Below are 14,269 nucleotides of genomic sequence, written 5' to 3'. Positions count from 1 at the left end.
ATTTTGTTACATTTGTTTTAGGCTCACTACCTGTTAGAATTTATAAATGACAGAAAACTCTCATGAATGACGCTTAAATTTAAACACGATAATAAAACTTCTTAGAATAGTTGTTCACACATCGCCTCGTAAACATAACATAAGAGGAGGGATACACCGGTTTCTAATTTCTTCTGGTTTCATAAAGCTTGTTATTGTTTACATTCAGTCAAACTTAATTCAGTAATACTTAAAAGCACAGTCAGCCAAGTGCCGAGCGGATAGAATGCCTGACTGCGAAGCCGATGGCTGCTGTTCGAATCATGGAGCTAGAAGTAGCTCCATGCTCTATGTTACGAAATCATCTGTGTATGCACATAATTACTACTGCCATCTAGTGACCAATCATTTTCTTATAAATTTAAATAAATAATAATTTGAATTAAAATTATATAAAGTAAAATATAATGAATGCTTATAAATACCCGAATGTCTCTTCATTGTGTTCGTTTCATATTATAAGTTTAAAAAATTTGTGTTAAGTTTTAGATAGGACGCTTTTTTAAATCTTGCAGGGTGGGGGGGGCGCACCCAAGTCTAGTACGCCACAGCTTGGATTGCAAGATTCCATCGTTTCAAACATGAAAACGAGTAAATGAAAATGTAGTTATAAAATTATAGTAAGAAAAATGTTGCAGGAAATCTAGTTTGTTTTGTTCGAAAATTAAAGTTTAAGCTCTGTTTGTAAAGATTAAAAAAAAAAAAAAATGGAGCTTTCTATTAGTTGATTATACGAAGCCCTATTCACAGATTTTGACTTCATTGCATTAAATATGTAATAACAATTGTGTTAGGCGCAATCAAGGCACTTGTGTTATTAAACTCTCTATAAATAATAATTTAACCTTCAAATATTTTGTATGCTTTTAACTATTTTAGTTGTAAAGATTTTACCCGAACTTGATGAACTAATTTCTAAATTTTTGACTTTCATTGCGCAGCTCCAGGGTGACGTAAATAAAGTACCTAATTACCTAAATTTCTGACACCATAATTATTGTAATTAGTATTAATAAAATTATTTCAATAGTCATTTTTAAATTTTTTTTTTATTGAACACAAAACAAATTCTTCTTTTACATAAAATAAGTAGATATGTAACAAATGTAAGAAATCTCAACATAGCATATATAAGAATGAACACATATTTTCTAAACAGTTTACATACTCAATGAATTACGAAAAAAAGAACTTATATACAAATGTGAGGCATAACAATACAAATAGAAGATAACTATAAATTAAAATCTAATATAATCCAAACTGCATAATTAATAGTAGTACATAAACACAAAACATGACATAATGATTGTGCGAGAGTATTGAGATTCACTACAAATAACGGGCAGCAAAAAAAGTTATTTTTATTTAAGGATTTAAAAGAGTTTCTGTCATAAAAAATTAATTTTTTTACATAAAAATTAATCTTCATCATAAAAATCAAACGCGGAAAAACCATTATGAAATAACTATTCAGTAAAAGACTTTAAAAAAGAGTATGACATAATTGACAAAATGAAATTGCTTACAAGTTGCCATTTGCAAAACTATTATCAACATTGCAGGAATTAATGATAGCAACTTTTGTGATTTTAAGTATTCATACATTATGGTTTTTATTGTAATCATAATAATGATAGTTATTTTCTATTATTATTTAGTTTAAAAGGAGCAATGGTGTATGTTATTTTTATATACACATATGAATTTTATTCAACATTGAAATAAATTTAAGAGCGTGAAAAATGGTAAGAAATAAAGATAGTTAAAATAAATAGTAATTAAATAAATTACTAAATAAGCTAATAAAATAAATTGCTAAATAAGCAAAATGTATTTTTGTATTTATTAACAAACGACATCCTTAACGAATTAACATAAAGCATTTCATGGAACTAAAATAAAACAAATGAACGACCTATCATAAAGAACTTTATAAATTCAATTCAAATTAATAAAAGAAAACGATAAATTCATCCATATAACTCATAATTATGCTTTTTGACGTAGCATGGCGCTAAAACTGTGGCCATCTCTGAAAAAAAAATACGTCGACTTTTTATATGCTCTAGCATTAAAGTAGAAACTCTTTACATATTTCTCTGTTGTCTAACGAGTTTCTATAAAACTAAATAATTTGAAATCAACAGTATTTGAAATAAAAAATATTAAGTTCTGTACTGAAAAGTAAGAAAAATGAATGATGAAAATGTACTTTTTAAGAGAAACGTACAAAAATCGTCCTACTATAATGGATGCTGAATTAATTTTGATAATCTGCATTACTGATATTATGGTAATGGGTGCAGTTTTATTGAATAGTATATATGTAAAGATACCCATGTTAGTATGTTTGGTGCTTATTAAATGTACAACAATGCTGTGCAGTTTTATAATAGATACTATGGAGAGAGATTTTTTTTTTTACGGCCTCTCGCGAGTAATGGAGAAAATCGCTTGATGGATGGCTTGTGAATTGCCGTCATGCCAAATGATAACAGTTCATTCTTATTTTGATGAAATGAACTACTAAAAACGTGTTTTGTTCAATCTAATAGCGCAAAGCCACCGGGAAGGGCAACAAATAATGTAGATAAAAGAAATTGCAATTATATAAACTTTATTAATCGTTATTGGTATATGTTTTTAAGTTTAAGTGTTTTTCATGACTGATTTATGAATGAATTACCTTCTTTTCATCTCGTAAGAAGAGTGATATTTCAGCTAGTCATTTTTTCACAAAAGATCATCCGAAAGAATAGACAATGATTTAACTAAAAATTAACAATAGTTAGAAACCTCGGCAGTTAATGAATCACAGATCAAAAACCATTTAAACGAAACATTTAGTAAATGACTAAAACTTATTTTTGTTTAAAACTTTAAAAAATGAAGTATATTAAAAAAAATAATGAGCAAAACTAGTGAATATAATCTTAAAAAGTCATTTTAAAACGAGTGATTACACGAGCATGCGGTAAGTTGGCTTACTTTCGAAATGAAGTCAACTAAATATAATATTTCATGTATCAATTATTTAAATAATAAACCTCTATTATATGTATGAATAGTTACGGATGTGTTACGAATATTAATGGAAGCCTTTTGTTTCAACAGCAGTTTTTTTCCCTTAAGAATTAATATTTCTTTTTTTAGTTCCTTCAAATCCTAAATAAAATTGAATAGAACATAGGTTATTTTCTCAAAAAAATAATAATAAAATAGAGTAGAACAGTCATGTATAAATAATGTTCAGCATAAATAATGCAATTAGCGAACACTAACCATCGTTTCAGTGTTATTGCACTAAGATATCCTAAATGTATAATTTTCCTTTACTTTTATTATTTCTTAGAATAAAACTTAAAATTAACTTAAATTTAAAAAAAAGGATAATTTAAAAAAAAATAATAAATCTAAATATTATGTCTTTATTTATTTTTTTTAAGAAAAAGGGGAAAAATTTTTTAGTTTCTTTTATAAAAAAACATGCAATTTTTCTGAAGAATTGGCTCAACTATCAGATGAGGCAAATACTCGAAGAAAGTTGAGACTTCGTTTCGGAGTATTAATTTATATATTTGGCTGGATTTCTTTTTAAAAAAATAATTATTGCCACAATTTCAAATTGTGCATCTTAAAAAAAACAGTAAAAAGTAAATTTAATTTTTGAAGTGTTTTTTTTTCTTCTTGTAACTAGTTTGATTAAAAAATTTATAAGCTGAAGTCTGACAACTTCGAAGTATTGTGTGAGAAGTGGGAGTATAATTCGACTTTAAATGATTGAACCTGTGTCGAGCGAGGACTCTCATCTTTAGCAGATACGTCTGAAATTTTTTGACAAAATTTTTAATATGATTCGCGTGAAAATTAGCTAAACGCCAAACAATTTATTTTAACGTCACAGTTGATTTCCTCGGTTTGCACCAGAGATGGTTTTGTTTTTAATGTAATATAGCTAAAAATGGTGCGATATAGTTTGACACTTCAATTATACTAAAATGTAGTTTACTCTTTACAAGAGATCAATATACATAAATTTACATGGCGTTTCAGAGAGAACAAAAAAAATGTGTTAATTTCCGTTAACACTCTTAACCAGATGAAGAGTGGATCGATTGGGATCATGAACTTTGGTTTTACAATCACTCGATGATAAAATGGCTATTTGGTTATCGATCGGTTTGACTTTTTCGCTGTCAGGTCTGTCTTTAAGAGCCAGCACATCATTGGGCAGGAGCTGCTTTTTGTGCGGCATAGCGTACTTCAGTTTTTCCCAGAACCATTTCTCTTCCCATATCAGATACGTTTTGGTGGAGAGCAAATACTGGAGATCTTTGTCCATGTTCTCCTTGGGGGGTAGGTCACCTTTGACGATGATGATCAGCCTGTCAATTTTGTCTTCCAGCATTTGGTAGTAGGCTGTGTGGAACTCCACTTGAAACCACATGCTCTCCAGAAAAGCTTTGGAGATGACCAGGATGGTCCTTTTGCTGTTGTGCACCGAGTTGAAAATGTTCCAACTTATTTGGTTTCCGGCAATCCAGTTCCTCTCGTGTATGCACAGATTGAACCGCGGATCCTTCTTTTCGAGTTCTTCGATGAGTTCCATAGCGACATCACGATCGGAACAACTGTAGGAAACGAAAGCATCGAATATTTTATCCTCGTCCATATCCTCTTCGTTGAAAAAACAGGTGAATACATGATGCATATGAATATAAACGTATGCGATGACTGTTTGCTTGTTGCGATAATAGAGTACGATGACTATAAACAAGAGCAGAGCCAGTACACCACAAATAACAGACACAGTAATCAGATGAACTTTGTCCGGCCAATTGTCTAGCGGGCAGAGAATATCGTCCGGCGTTGTAAGAATAGGCGTGTGGACGAGACTGTTGTTCAGTTTCAGTCGATTGCCACACGTGATGCGTTGTACATCACCGATCTTTTTGTAGTGTTCCGTGAGCCACTTTTTGAATTTCATGGCAGAACAGTTGCAAATCCACGGATTGCTACTCAGAGCTAGGTGAAAATGAGGTGCTTTCGAAACAAAGCCCATGAACTGCTCGCTTAGGTGTCTCAGTTTATTCCCTTGCAAAGAAATGCCCTTAAGCTGAACTGGTATCGTCCAGTTATCGACATTTGATACTAGGTTATGATTCAAATAGATATCGGTAAGATTTTCCCATCTTTTCTGATTAAAGTCATCCATGTTTGTCAATAGGTTGTCACTGAAATATAAAACACTTGTGTTAGATGGCACATGATCTGGTAGATATTTCAGCCCATGGTTTGAGCAGTTAACAATGTTCGCATTGTCTGATGCTCTGTAATAACAATGGCAAGCACTAGAACACTCGTTCTGTAGGTCACATGTGAACTCATGCGGCTCAAGCGAAACTATTTTACGATTGAAGAAGGGCTCGTGGCATGATAAATTTTGAATGTTATCGATTCGAACGGATCTGGGTGATCCGTTGCTTTCTTTTATGTACTTGTAAAATTTAAACAGATGACAATCACACAGAAACGGATTGGAATTCAGAACTATCCTAGTTTCAACAAAATTGTTATAATTTTCTGAAGCCTCTTCACTTTTGATGCCAAGATCATTGATCAAAACATTATTTACGCTTACTGTTCTTATTTTGTTATTAGCAAGGTTGATTATCGGATGATTTGTCGAGTGAAGCCAGGGGACTTCAAGAAAAGATAACTTGTTGTGTTCTAAGTTAACCTTCTGCAACTGCAAGTGTTGTATCCAGTTGATAGCAGGCATTTTAGAGAGATTGTTGTAAGACAAATCGAGCTTTTTGAGATTCTCGTTTAAATCTAGTTTGAAATAGGTTAAATTGTTCACACTTAAATCCAATTCTTCTAAGTTGGGTAGATCTTGAAATACAGCGTAGCTGGCGTTCTGTATTCGATTTCGACCGAGAACTAACGTTCGAACATTCCTGGCTCGCTTGAATAATCTGTCTGGAATAGAGGATATGTTATTTCTGAATAAAGACACCTTTTCGAGTTTCAGATGATTTGGAAAGAGATCGACTGGAAGAGAATTGAGTAAATTAAAATTCACATTTAGTTCCTTCAATTTGGAATTATTTCCGAATATTTTTCCGGGAAGACTAGATATACTATTCTCTTCGAGATTCAAGTGAGTCAGATTCGGATTGCGCGAAAAGAAACCCTCCTGGATGAGCGTCAAATTGCAGTCATGAATGCTAATATTTTCAAGATGAGTCAATCCGTGGAATAGGTTTTCGGACAGGGGTTCCATGAATCTATTGATGCTGAGATCAATTACTTGCATCCTCGTGCAATTTCTGAATAAATCTTCAGGTACGGTACCCAACCAGTTGGCCCTCAAGCGAATGGATACCACATTCGAAAGGGTCTCAAAAATACGGTTAGGGAGTAAAATTAGCTGATTATCAGCTAAGTCCAATATCTTGAGGTTGATTAAGTTTTTGAAGAGATCATCTGGCAGTTCCCTCAGTTTGTTTTTGTAAAGATACAATTTCTCCAGCAATGTTTGGTCCTGGAAGACATCAAAGGGAAGTTTCTCGAGCAGGTTATTCGTTATTTCGAGAGTTGTCAAGTTTTCCAAACCCACAAACACTCGGCTCTGAAGGGACTTTATTCTATTGTCTGACAACGACAAATATTTCAAATGCGTGAAATTGCTGAAGAGAGATTCGGAAATGTTTTCGATACCGTTGTCGGTGAGTATGAGGGTTTTTAATGTTTCTGTGAAATTACCAAACACTTCATTCGTGAACGAAGCGTTTCCTTTAATTCTCTCCACTTTAATTTGTTCCACAGGGGAGTGGTCATAGAATGGAAGAATTTCGTCGTAAGGCACTGCTGGAAGGGGGCAAGATTTGAAAGCGAACGTCTTTATGTCTTCCAAATCCAGTTGATGGAGGAGGAGAGAGTAGTGAGGTTCTTCGCTTCCGCACTGGAATATCACAGAGCGGCCCACGATGTACTTGACAGTGAAGGCAGCTTCCAAGTTCATGTTGTCTATGCAAGTGTAGGTCCATCCGTTTGTGCCGTCTAGAGCATCGCAGACACAGAAATAGTCTGCTCGAGTTTCTTTGATGGAGCATTTCTGCGTGACTGCAGAGCACAGAGTAAAACATGCGACGATCAATAGAGTAAGGCGATGGGATTCCATGATCATCCCCACCAGACGATGGCTTCATTTTCTTCTTCCCCTGAAAATAAATGAAAAAATCACATTTCGGGAAATGATTATACCGATAAAATACTGGGATTGCACAAAAGAAGGATAAATAGTTATACTTTCGAAACTATAGCGAAACACAAAATAAAATATACCAACCCTAGCAACAATTTTACCTTGTCCCCAGTTGGGTTCAAAATGGGCTCAATATGGTTCCTATAAGAACATGCACCGTGGGACCCATATTTGGATGTCTAGATTTTTTAATATGGGTCATAGAATGGCCAATATAGAACCTACATTGGCTAAATAATGAAAATTCTATGTAGGGCCGTTATTGGTTGTAAAGGAGCAGTAAAATATCGGCTGAATCGGACAATGTTATATCGGACAATATTTGAAAAATAATGGCCTTTTGAACCTTATTAAGCCAAGATTCCTGAATATTGGCACAACGAGGACCCAAGTTAGTTTACTGCTAGGGAAGTTCCCTTCTTTTTTATTCAGTTATAAATATTTGATATATTACGCTACAAATATAGTTCGTTTGCCAAGAGTTGGCACTTGGCTCCACCTTCATCACAAGGTATCCGACAATACTATTTCACTATTTTTGTAAGAAGGATGCGAACGATCCTGAACAAGGTTGATATTTGGCGATCGTAAGACAAATATAATTATTTCGCCTTCTGTGTGGGCATTTTTTTAACATTAAATATTTCATAAATTTGATGATATTTCTCTCTTTTGAGTGAATAGTTTATCTTTTTTGAGACATTTTGCTAAGAAAACAGCAGCTTTTATATTGAAAATGTATTTAATTAGTTAGAGTAACGAAAGGTATAATAGCAGATGATAAAGCGAAATAAGTAACCGAAAAAGAATTCACTGCTTGCATTTGGCGCGCATTAAGGGTTATCTCATTTTCAAGAGCGGAGATGTTCCTCTCTTACTACCGCGCTGAAATGAACTCTGCGTCAGAGGGGGTGGAGCCAAGAGCCAACTCCTGGTGAACGAACTATATCTAATCTGTCATCCAGTTCATCACTAATATATTGTAGTTTTTAACACTGTCGATAATACTGCACAAATGTAGTAGTAGTAGTAAACATTTAGGAAATGTAATGTTTTCGACATCGGTGGTACGCAAGTTTTGAAGAAACGTTGTACATGTCGTAGGATGAGGAGATCTTGGTGGTGAAGTGTTAATCATTTGTTATCCTCTTACCCAAGACGCTGCTTGTGAACCACTGATGGCAAAAAACTGAGAAAAAAATTATAAGGACGCATTTGTGTAGTATTAGGAAACACTGGGAATGTAAAACTACAAAATGGGTGGAACAACAGATGGTAGCGTAACTAAAGGGGTTACATTTGTAACTGAAATAAGGGAGAAAGAATTTTTTTTTCTTTAATTTCGAGTATCACATATTGCAACAGTTTCGAAAATATATATGTGTTAAAAAATAATTACATTAATAAGGTTTTGTGCGTCGTTATTGAATTCGAAAGTTATTGAGAATAATTTTAAATAAAAATTATTAAAAGTTTTCGGCATCTCCAAAAATATATCTTTCGAATAGACATGATGACCATTAGGATCTTAATTGCATTTAAAAAACATAATCATACATTTTTAATCATTTTCGTTGTTCTTAAGATTAAATAGATTTTTTTTTCTATCTTTACAAAATGGTAGATGAAAAAAAAATGGATCTGATTTCAGATTGTTGCTAAATATGGATTGATCAACTAAAAAACTTCATCGATCATCTGATGATTGTCTTACGTATAATAGAGCAGCCCCAATTCAAAAAGAAATTTTTTGATTATACAAATTTGTTCCGTAATAAATTTTTTGAATAACTCGTTTAAAAAAAATTATTTTAAATAAAATAAAAAAAGAACAAATTTGCCATTTAGCAAACTGTCAGTAGGGATGAGCTCTGAAAAGAGTTAAAAAAACTCGCTCATTTCACAATGTTGTTCAATAACTAGTTTTAAGTTCAACACAACCACCAAATCCAATCACTATCTTAACCTAAAAATGAAAAGACAAATCCCTTACAATCACGACTGCCACCTACATGTTTAGTGATTGAGGTTCATCTCATGCTTGCCAGATAGTAAGTGTTTGAAATATAAAAAGAAACCAATGCTCACATTGTACACTGAGAGCGTCGTCATCTTACTGGTATAATCCGATAAAATTACCCCCACAGTGATTGCGTCTTCACTTGAATAATGGATCTCAGATAAATTGAATAATGAAATAAATTTCTTTGTATGATGTCGTTTTCTTATTTTGTGTCGTTATAAAGTATGCAATAAATAGATTAAATGTTTGTTGCTATTTTACTACTTCAATTTCTTTTACTGTTTCACTGCGATACTCTAGCTAGAAAATAGTATGTGTGTTAAGGATAACAAACTAATAGTAAGCAAGAGAAAAAGTAAAAACATTTTCGAATTCTGATCATTGAGGTCAATCAATGCGATGGAGGGGTGAAAAAAATCTAAAACCACTTTTTCAGCAGTGTAGGTGGTTCTAAGTAAAAAGGGAATGTATTTCAGTCACGTTCGTTAGATGGATCATTTTAATTCTGAATAATCAGCAATTTAGGAAATTTTCGAATATTAGAGTTTAAATCTTATTGTATGGCATAAAACCAATTATTCGAGCTCTCATCTTATTATAACTTTCACAAAATGATATTACAATTTTGAAAAATTATAAATAGCGATGGAACACACTAGATTGTAGTTTTATAAATAATTATTTATAATAATAAAATATCCGTTTTTACAAAATGCCTCAAATTTTGTGGTTGAAGTCAATCAGTCATTATCACTTTCTATTTTTAGTTTAAGACATCACAATTGCCTAGAATTAGTCAGATCGCAGTATGATGGGGACATTTATTTCAGAAACATTTTAAAAATACTTTGTTACGTGACAAAAGGAATAGATACGTTAGAAAATTAATTATAATAAAATTATTAAAAAATAAATAATTAATTATAACGAATCTGCTATCTACTGAAATTCTTCAGTGGGTGCTCCATTAAATGTAGAAAATTTTATCTTTCCAAATGCAACATGCTCCTCCAGTAGATTAGATAAACCAAATTTTTAGATTAAAATAAACACATTGTGACATCTATTTCTACTCCAACAGTAATAATAGGGATATAGAATAGTTTTTATTAATAACTTTATTTCTTTTAGCTGTTATAATAATTTCCATTTCATATTTACTTTGTTTGAAATTCATTAAAAGGATGAACGGATAATGGTAAGAACTAATGGAAATTATTTCAGCCCAAAAAATTAAATAAATAAAACGCGAAAAATATTGAAGTGACTCACAGTTTGGGGCTATTACTTTTGCAATAGTGTTATTATAAAATAACAAGTGTTATTATAAAAATTGTTATTATAAAATAATTTTAGACAGGCTGCCCATGCCAATTTCCAGAAGATGATTTTTATTTTGACAGGAAAGAAAATAATTTAATTATCTCGATCTAAGTGCATGTTTTATGAGAAGTTAATAAAACTACTTCGGTTCATTAAAAGTTACATAACTAAGACGCTTTTTGATGTTATAAAGATTCTTTAGACTAATATTTATAAAGGACAAAAGATTATTCAAAAGAACAAATAGTTAAATGTTTCATTAAACTATTAAGAGATAAAATCCAAACTCAGTGGCTCAACAGCTCATGAATGACCTACTGGGCTCATCCCACTATCCTTCACCTTGTGCTTTGGGTTACAAATGTTCTGGGTGTCTGGTCAGCCGCCATGCCAACTGGGTACACATTTTATCGATCCATTGAAAGGCTGATCCGACCATAGAGCCTCCACCCAACGACCGGGCTTCATCGAAAAAGAAAAAAATTGAAAAATCGATATTTTTAAAAGAATGATTAAAAAGTTTATGTAGAGAACCTTCTTAAAATACTTTTAATTTATCTGTGATATTGTGTGCATGAAATATGCAGCTATACTTTTTATTTAAATATAATTCTTCAGAATTTAAACATTTCGTAGAAATATGAATTTCTTAACATTTATTTCTTCAACTATTTTGTTGTAACAGGAAGTGTCATTTTAATTAAAAATATGCATAAAAACAATAGAAATGATTAACAACTACTTACTAATAATAGTTTCCGTTCAAATTTTTATCGACTTAGTCGGAGTCGAACATTTCGGATAAACAGCCAAGTTAAATGTCTCGTTATTTGTTTTGTTGAATTGGGATATTTTTCTAAATCGTTTTCGTTATTTTAATTTTAATTCATTCGAAGGGGGAAAAAGGGAAGTCTAAATAGTTTGGAATCTTGTTTGGTGGTGTATTTTAATCTAGTGATTCCGGATTTCAACAAAAATATTTATTCTAGAAATTATGACATAAAGTGTATAGCGGCAATTTTTATTTTACTTAAAAATGCTTTCGTCTTTTTAACCATCACATCCGCATTCTACAAACAATCGTAGGAGAGCTTTTTATTCTGGACATAGTTCAAGATGATTGTTTGAGAAAATGGTCACAGCATTAAATGTGCTTTTTAAATGTTACACCGGGCAGGGATAGCCTGGTTAGCAGGGCGCGGGACTCGGGTTCGTGAGAATGGGAGTTCGAATCCAGCTGGCTACGTGCAGTGACTGGTACACGTTTAATTAGTCGGGACACGAAGTCCTCCATGTTCCCATAACGAATTATACGGCTGGGGTACTGAATTAATGATGGATCGTTATCTGATTCAGGTAAAAATTACGATCTGTGGAAGAATAAATGAATGTGTGAATGGGTCCGCCCTATAAAACTGGTGTGATGTATGGGTGTGACAGAAGTCGGATTCTTGGCCATAGATGACGCCACTGGAAAACAAGAACAAATTATCTCACCTGTCTTAATGGTCCACGACAACAACAACAAATGTTACCCCCAAACTTTAATAATTAAACCACAATTTTGCTTACCTCATTTTAAACACATAAAACATCACCAATACGGAGATGGTGTCCGGGTTGAACTGTCTGGACGGATGTAAGTTTTCAGGAAATCTCTCCAAACGATAAAATGCTATTTGAAAATCTAAATTCCTACTACGCAAATTTACTACCACTGATATAAATGAATAAAAACCGAGACAGCCCTGTGAAAAGAACTGTCGACAACAGCTTTCTCGTAGTATATTAAAGAGCGTATTACATTCAATATATTTTTTATGTTAAGTTGTGATTATTTCAAATAGTGTATTAATAATTTAATGAATTAGAATTAAAAAAACTTTTTTTACACTACCACAGAAAATAATTTAAACAGTAAATTAAAGGTCAGGTAGAGAAACGTCATGTTCCAAAGTCCTTATCAAGTTTTTTAAAGAATTTTATTTGTTCTTAAAATTTCGGTTTTAGTTTGCTTCCCCTGATAAACGTATCTTGCAAAAAACTCAAATGGCTATATAGTATATAGGTATAAAGTCTATACGTATATAGGTAAGATAAGTGTATAGGTATGAAGTATTATATTTATATATTTGTTGATTATTAAAATTGTACCAATACTAAATAGTTTTAATACCGATACTGTGGAAATAAGAGTCTTATGGACTCTTGAAAGGGATTTGTACCAGAGAAAATGACTTGATAAAGGTAAATTTTGACCATCATGAGTTGGCTGTATGTATCTAATATCATCAAGCCAAGAGATACAGCTAATATCTGTTCTGATTTGATGAACAACAAAAAACGTGTTTTGCTTAATATGATAACGTAAAGCAACAGAGAAGAGCAACAAATGATAATAAATAAAAAATCACCTTAGCCTTATTAATTGAAGAGATCAGTGGAAGAGACATACGTAAGTGACATTTTCCAAGAGACAATAATCAAGGTAAGAAGAAAAAAAGTTGACTCCGAACTATTTTATTACCAATTTATCAGAAGGCGGGACTAATAAATCTTGGTCTCATTATTCACCTCTGATTAATTTCAAAATAAAAATCATGTAAGCAAAATAAAAACTATTGTGGAACAGTTATGTTACTATAAAAGGGAAAGCAAAAACAATTCTGTTAAATACCCATATCGATGCAATCATTTAGTATTATTTTCACATTAATAACCCTAAAATGTCACTTACCTGGTTCTTCCACTAAGCTCGTCAATTGTGTCGGTACATGCCTTCCAGTTTTGTGCATGATTTCGGAGTGTTGTTCAGTACTGAATAATTGTTTTTTTTTTACGCGCCTCCTATGAAGAACGCGTTTTCAGCAAGTGAAAACACATAAAAAATTTAATAAAAAATAATTGCAAAATAAAAATAAATAAAACTAAATAAATTAAAAGGAGACAGCGGATAATCTTGATGAATGCGATCGAACAAACGTTTTCACCTTTCTGCTATATTTTGAAAAAATAAAACTCCCTCGCTCAATACTATTATATAAGATAATTTTACGTTTTCCCTGTACAAATTATGCCTGTATTTAAATTTGTTTTTATTTTCCTTTATTTTTAGTATTATTGCTATTAACTTGTTTTCTGTTACAAATTTTAAATGAAATTTGAGTCTAAATTCATTTAAAATAATTGAGTCTGAGAAATGTGAGTTTTTTTTCTCAATATTCTAGTTCAAATTCTTTGGAATTTTCTAGAATAAATTAAGTTTTATAGTATTTGAAAAGACAGGTTTAAAATTATTCTCTAAAAATTTTCCTTAAACACTTAATAATTAAATAAAGTAATGAATGTAACACACACACTTAGCGTAACTTCAAGACAAATATAAATAATGAAAACGTCTTAGTTTGTTCAAAAGAAAATAGATGGCAGCTCTACAACAAACAAAGCAGTTAGCTGTCATATTGTTTATATTTTACGAGACGGAGAAATTAGAAAAATTGCTAAATACAGATAAATTAAAAATTGTGGTAAATTTGGTGTACAACAAATTTGAGGTTTATGAAGATTATTTTATTTATTTATAAATAAATTCGTGTTTCCGTTTAACTTGT

General features: G+C 31.9%; 1 protein-coding gene across 3 annotated transcripts in view; it reads right to left on the bottom strand.

Annotated features, from left to right (window-relative positions):
* Nucleotides 1-2,484: 2,484 nt before the first annotated feature.
* LOC107446715 (protein toll) overlaps nt 2,485-14,269 on the bottom strand; it is a 52,103-nt gene continuing 40,318 nt past the window's right edge. For all 3 annotated transcript variants that reach the window (XM_016061431.3, XM_071179054.1, XM_016061432.3), the window contains one exon: nt 2,485-7,268. In XM_016061431.3, the coding sequence (XP_015916917.2) occupies nt 4,115-7,234 (3,120 nt within the window). In that variant the 5' untranslated portion in view covers nt 7,235-7,268 and the 3' untranslated portion in view covers nt 2,485-4,114. The remainder of the gene's footprint in view (nt 7,269-14,269) is intronic.

This window comes from Parasteatoda tepidariorum, chromosome 3 (genome assembly GCF_043381705.1).
Source record: "Parasteatoda tepidariorum isolate YZ-2023 chromosome 3, CAS_Ptep_4.0, whole genome shotgun sequence".
NCBI classification, from domain to species: domain Eukaryota; kingdom Metazoa; phylum Arthropoda; class Arachnida; order Araneae; family Theridiidae; genus Parasteatoda; species Parasteatoda tepidariorum.
This window is presented reverse-complemented; position numbering and strand designations above follow the sequence as displayed.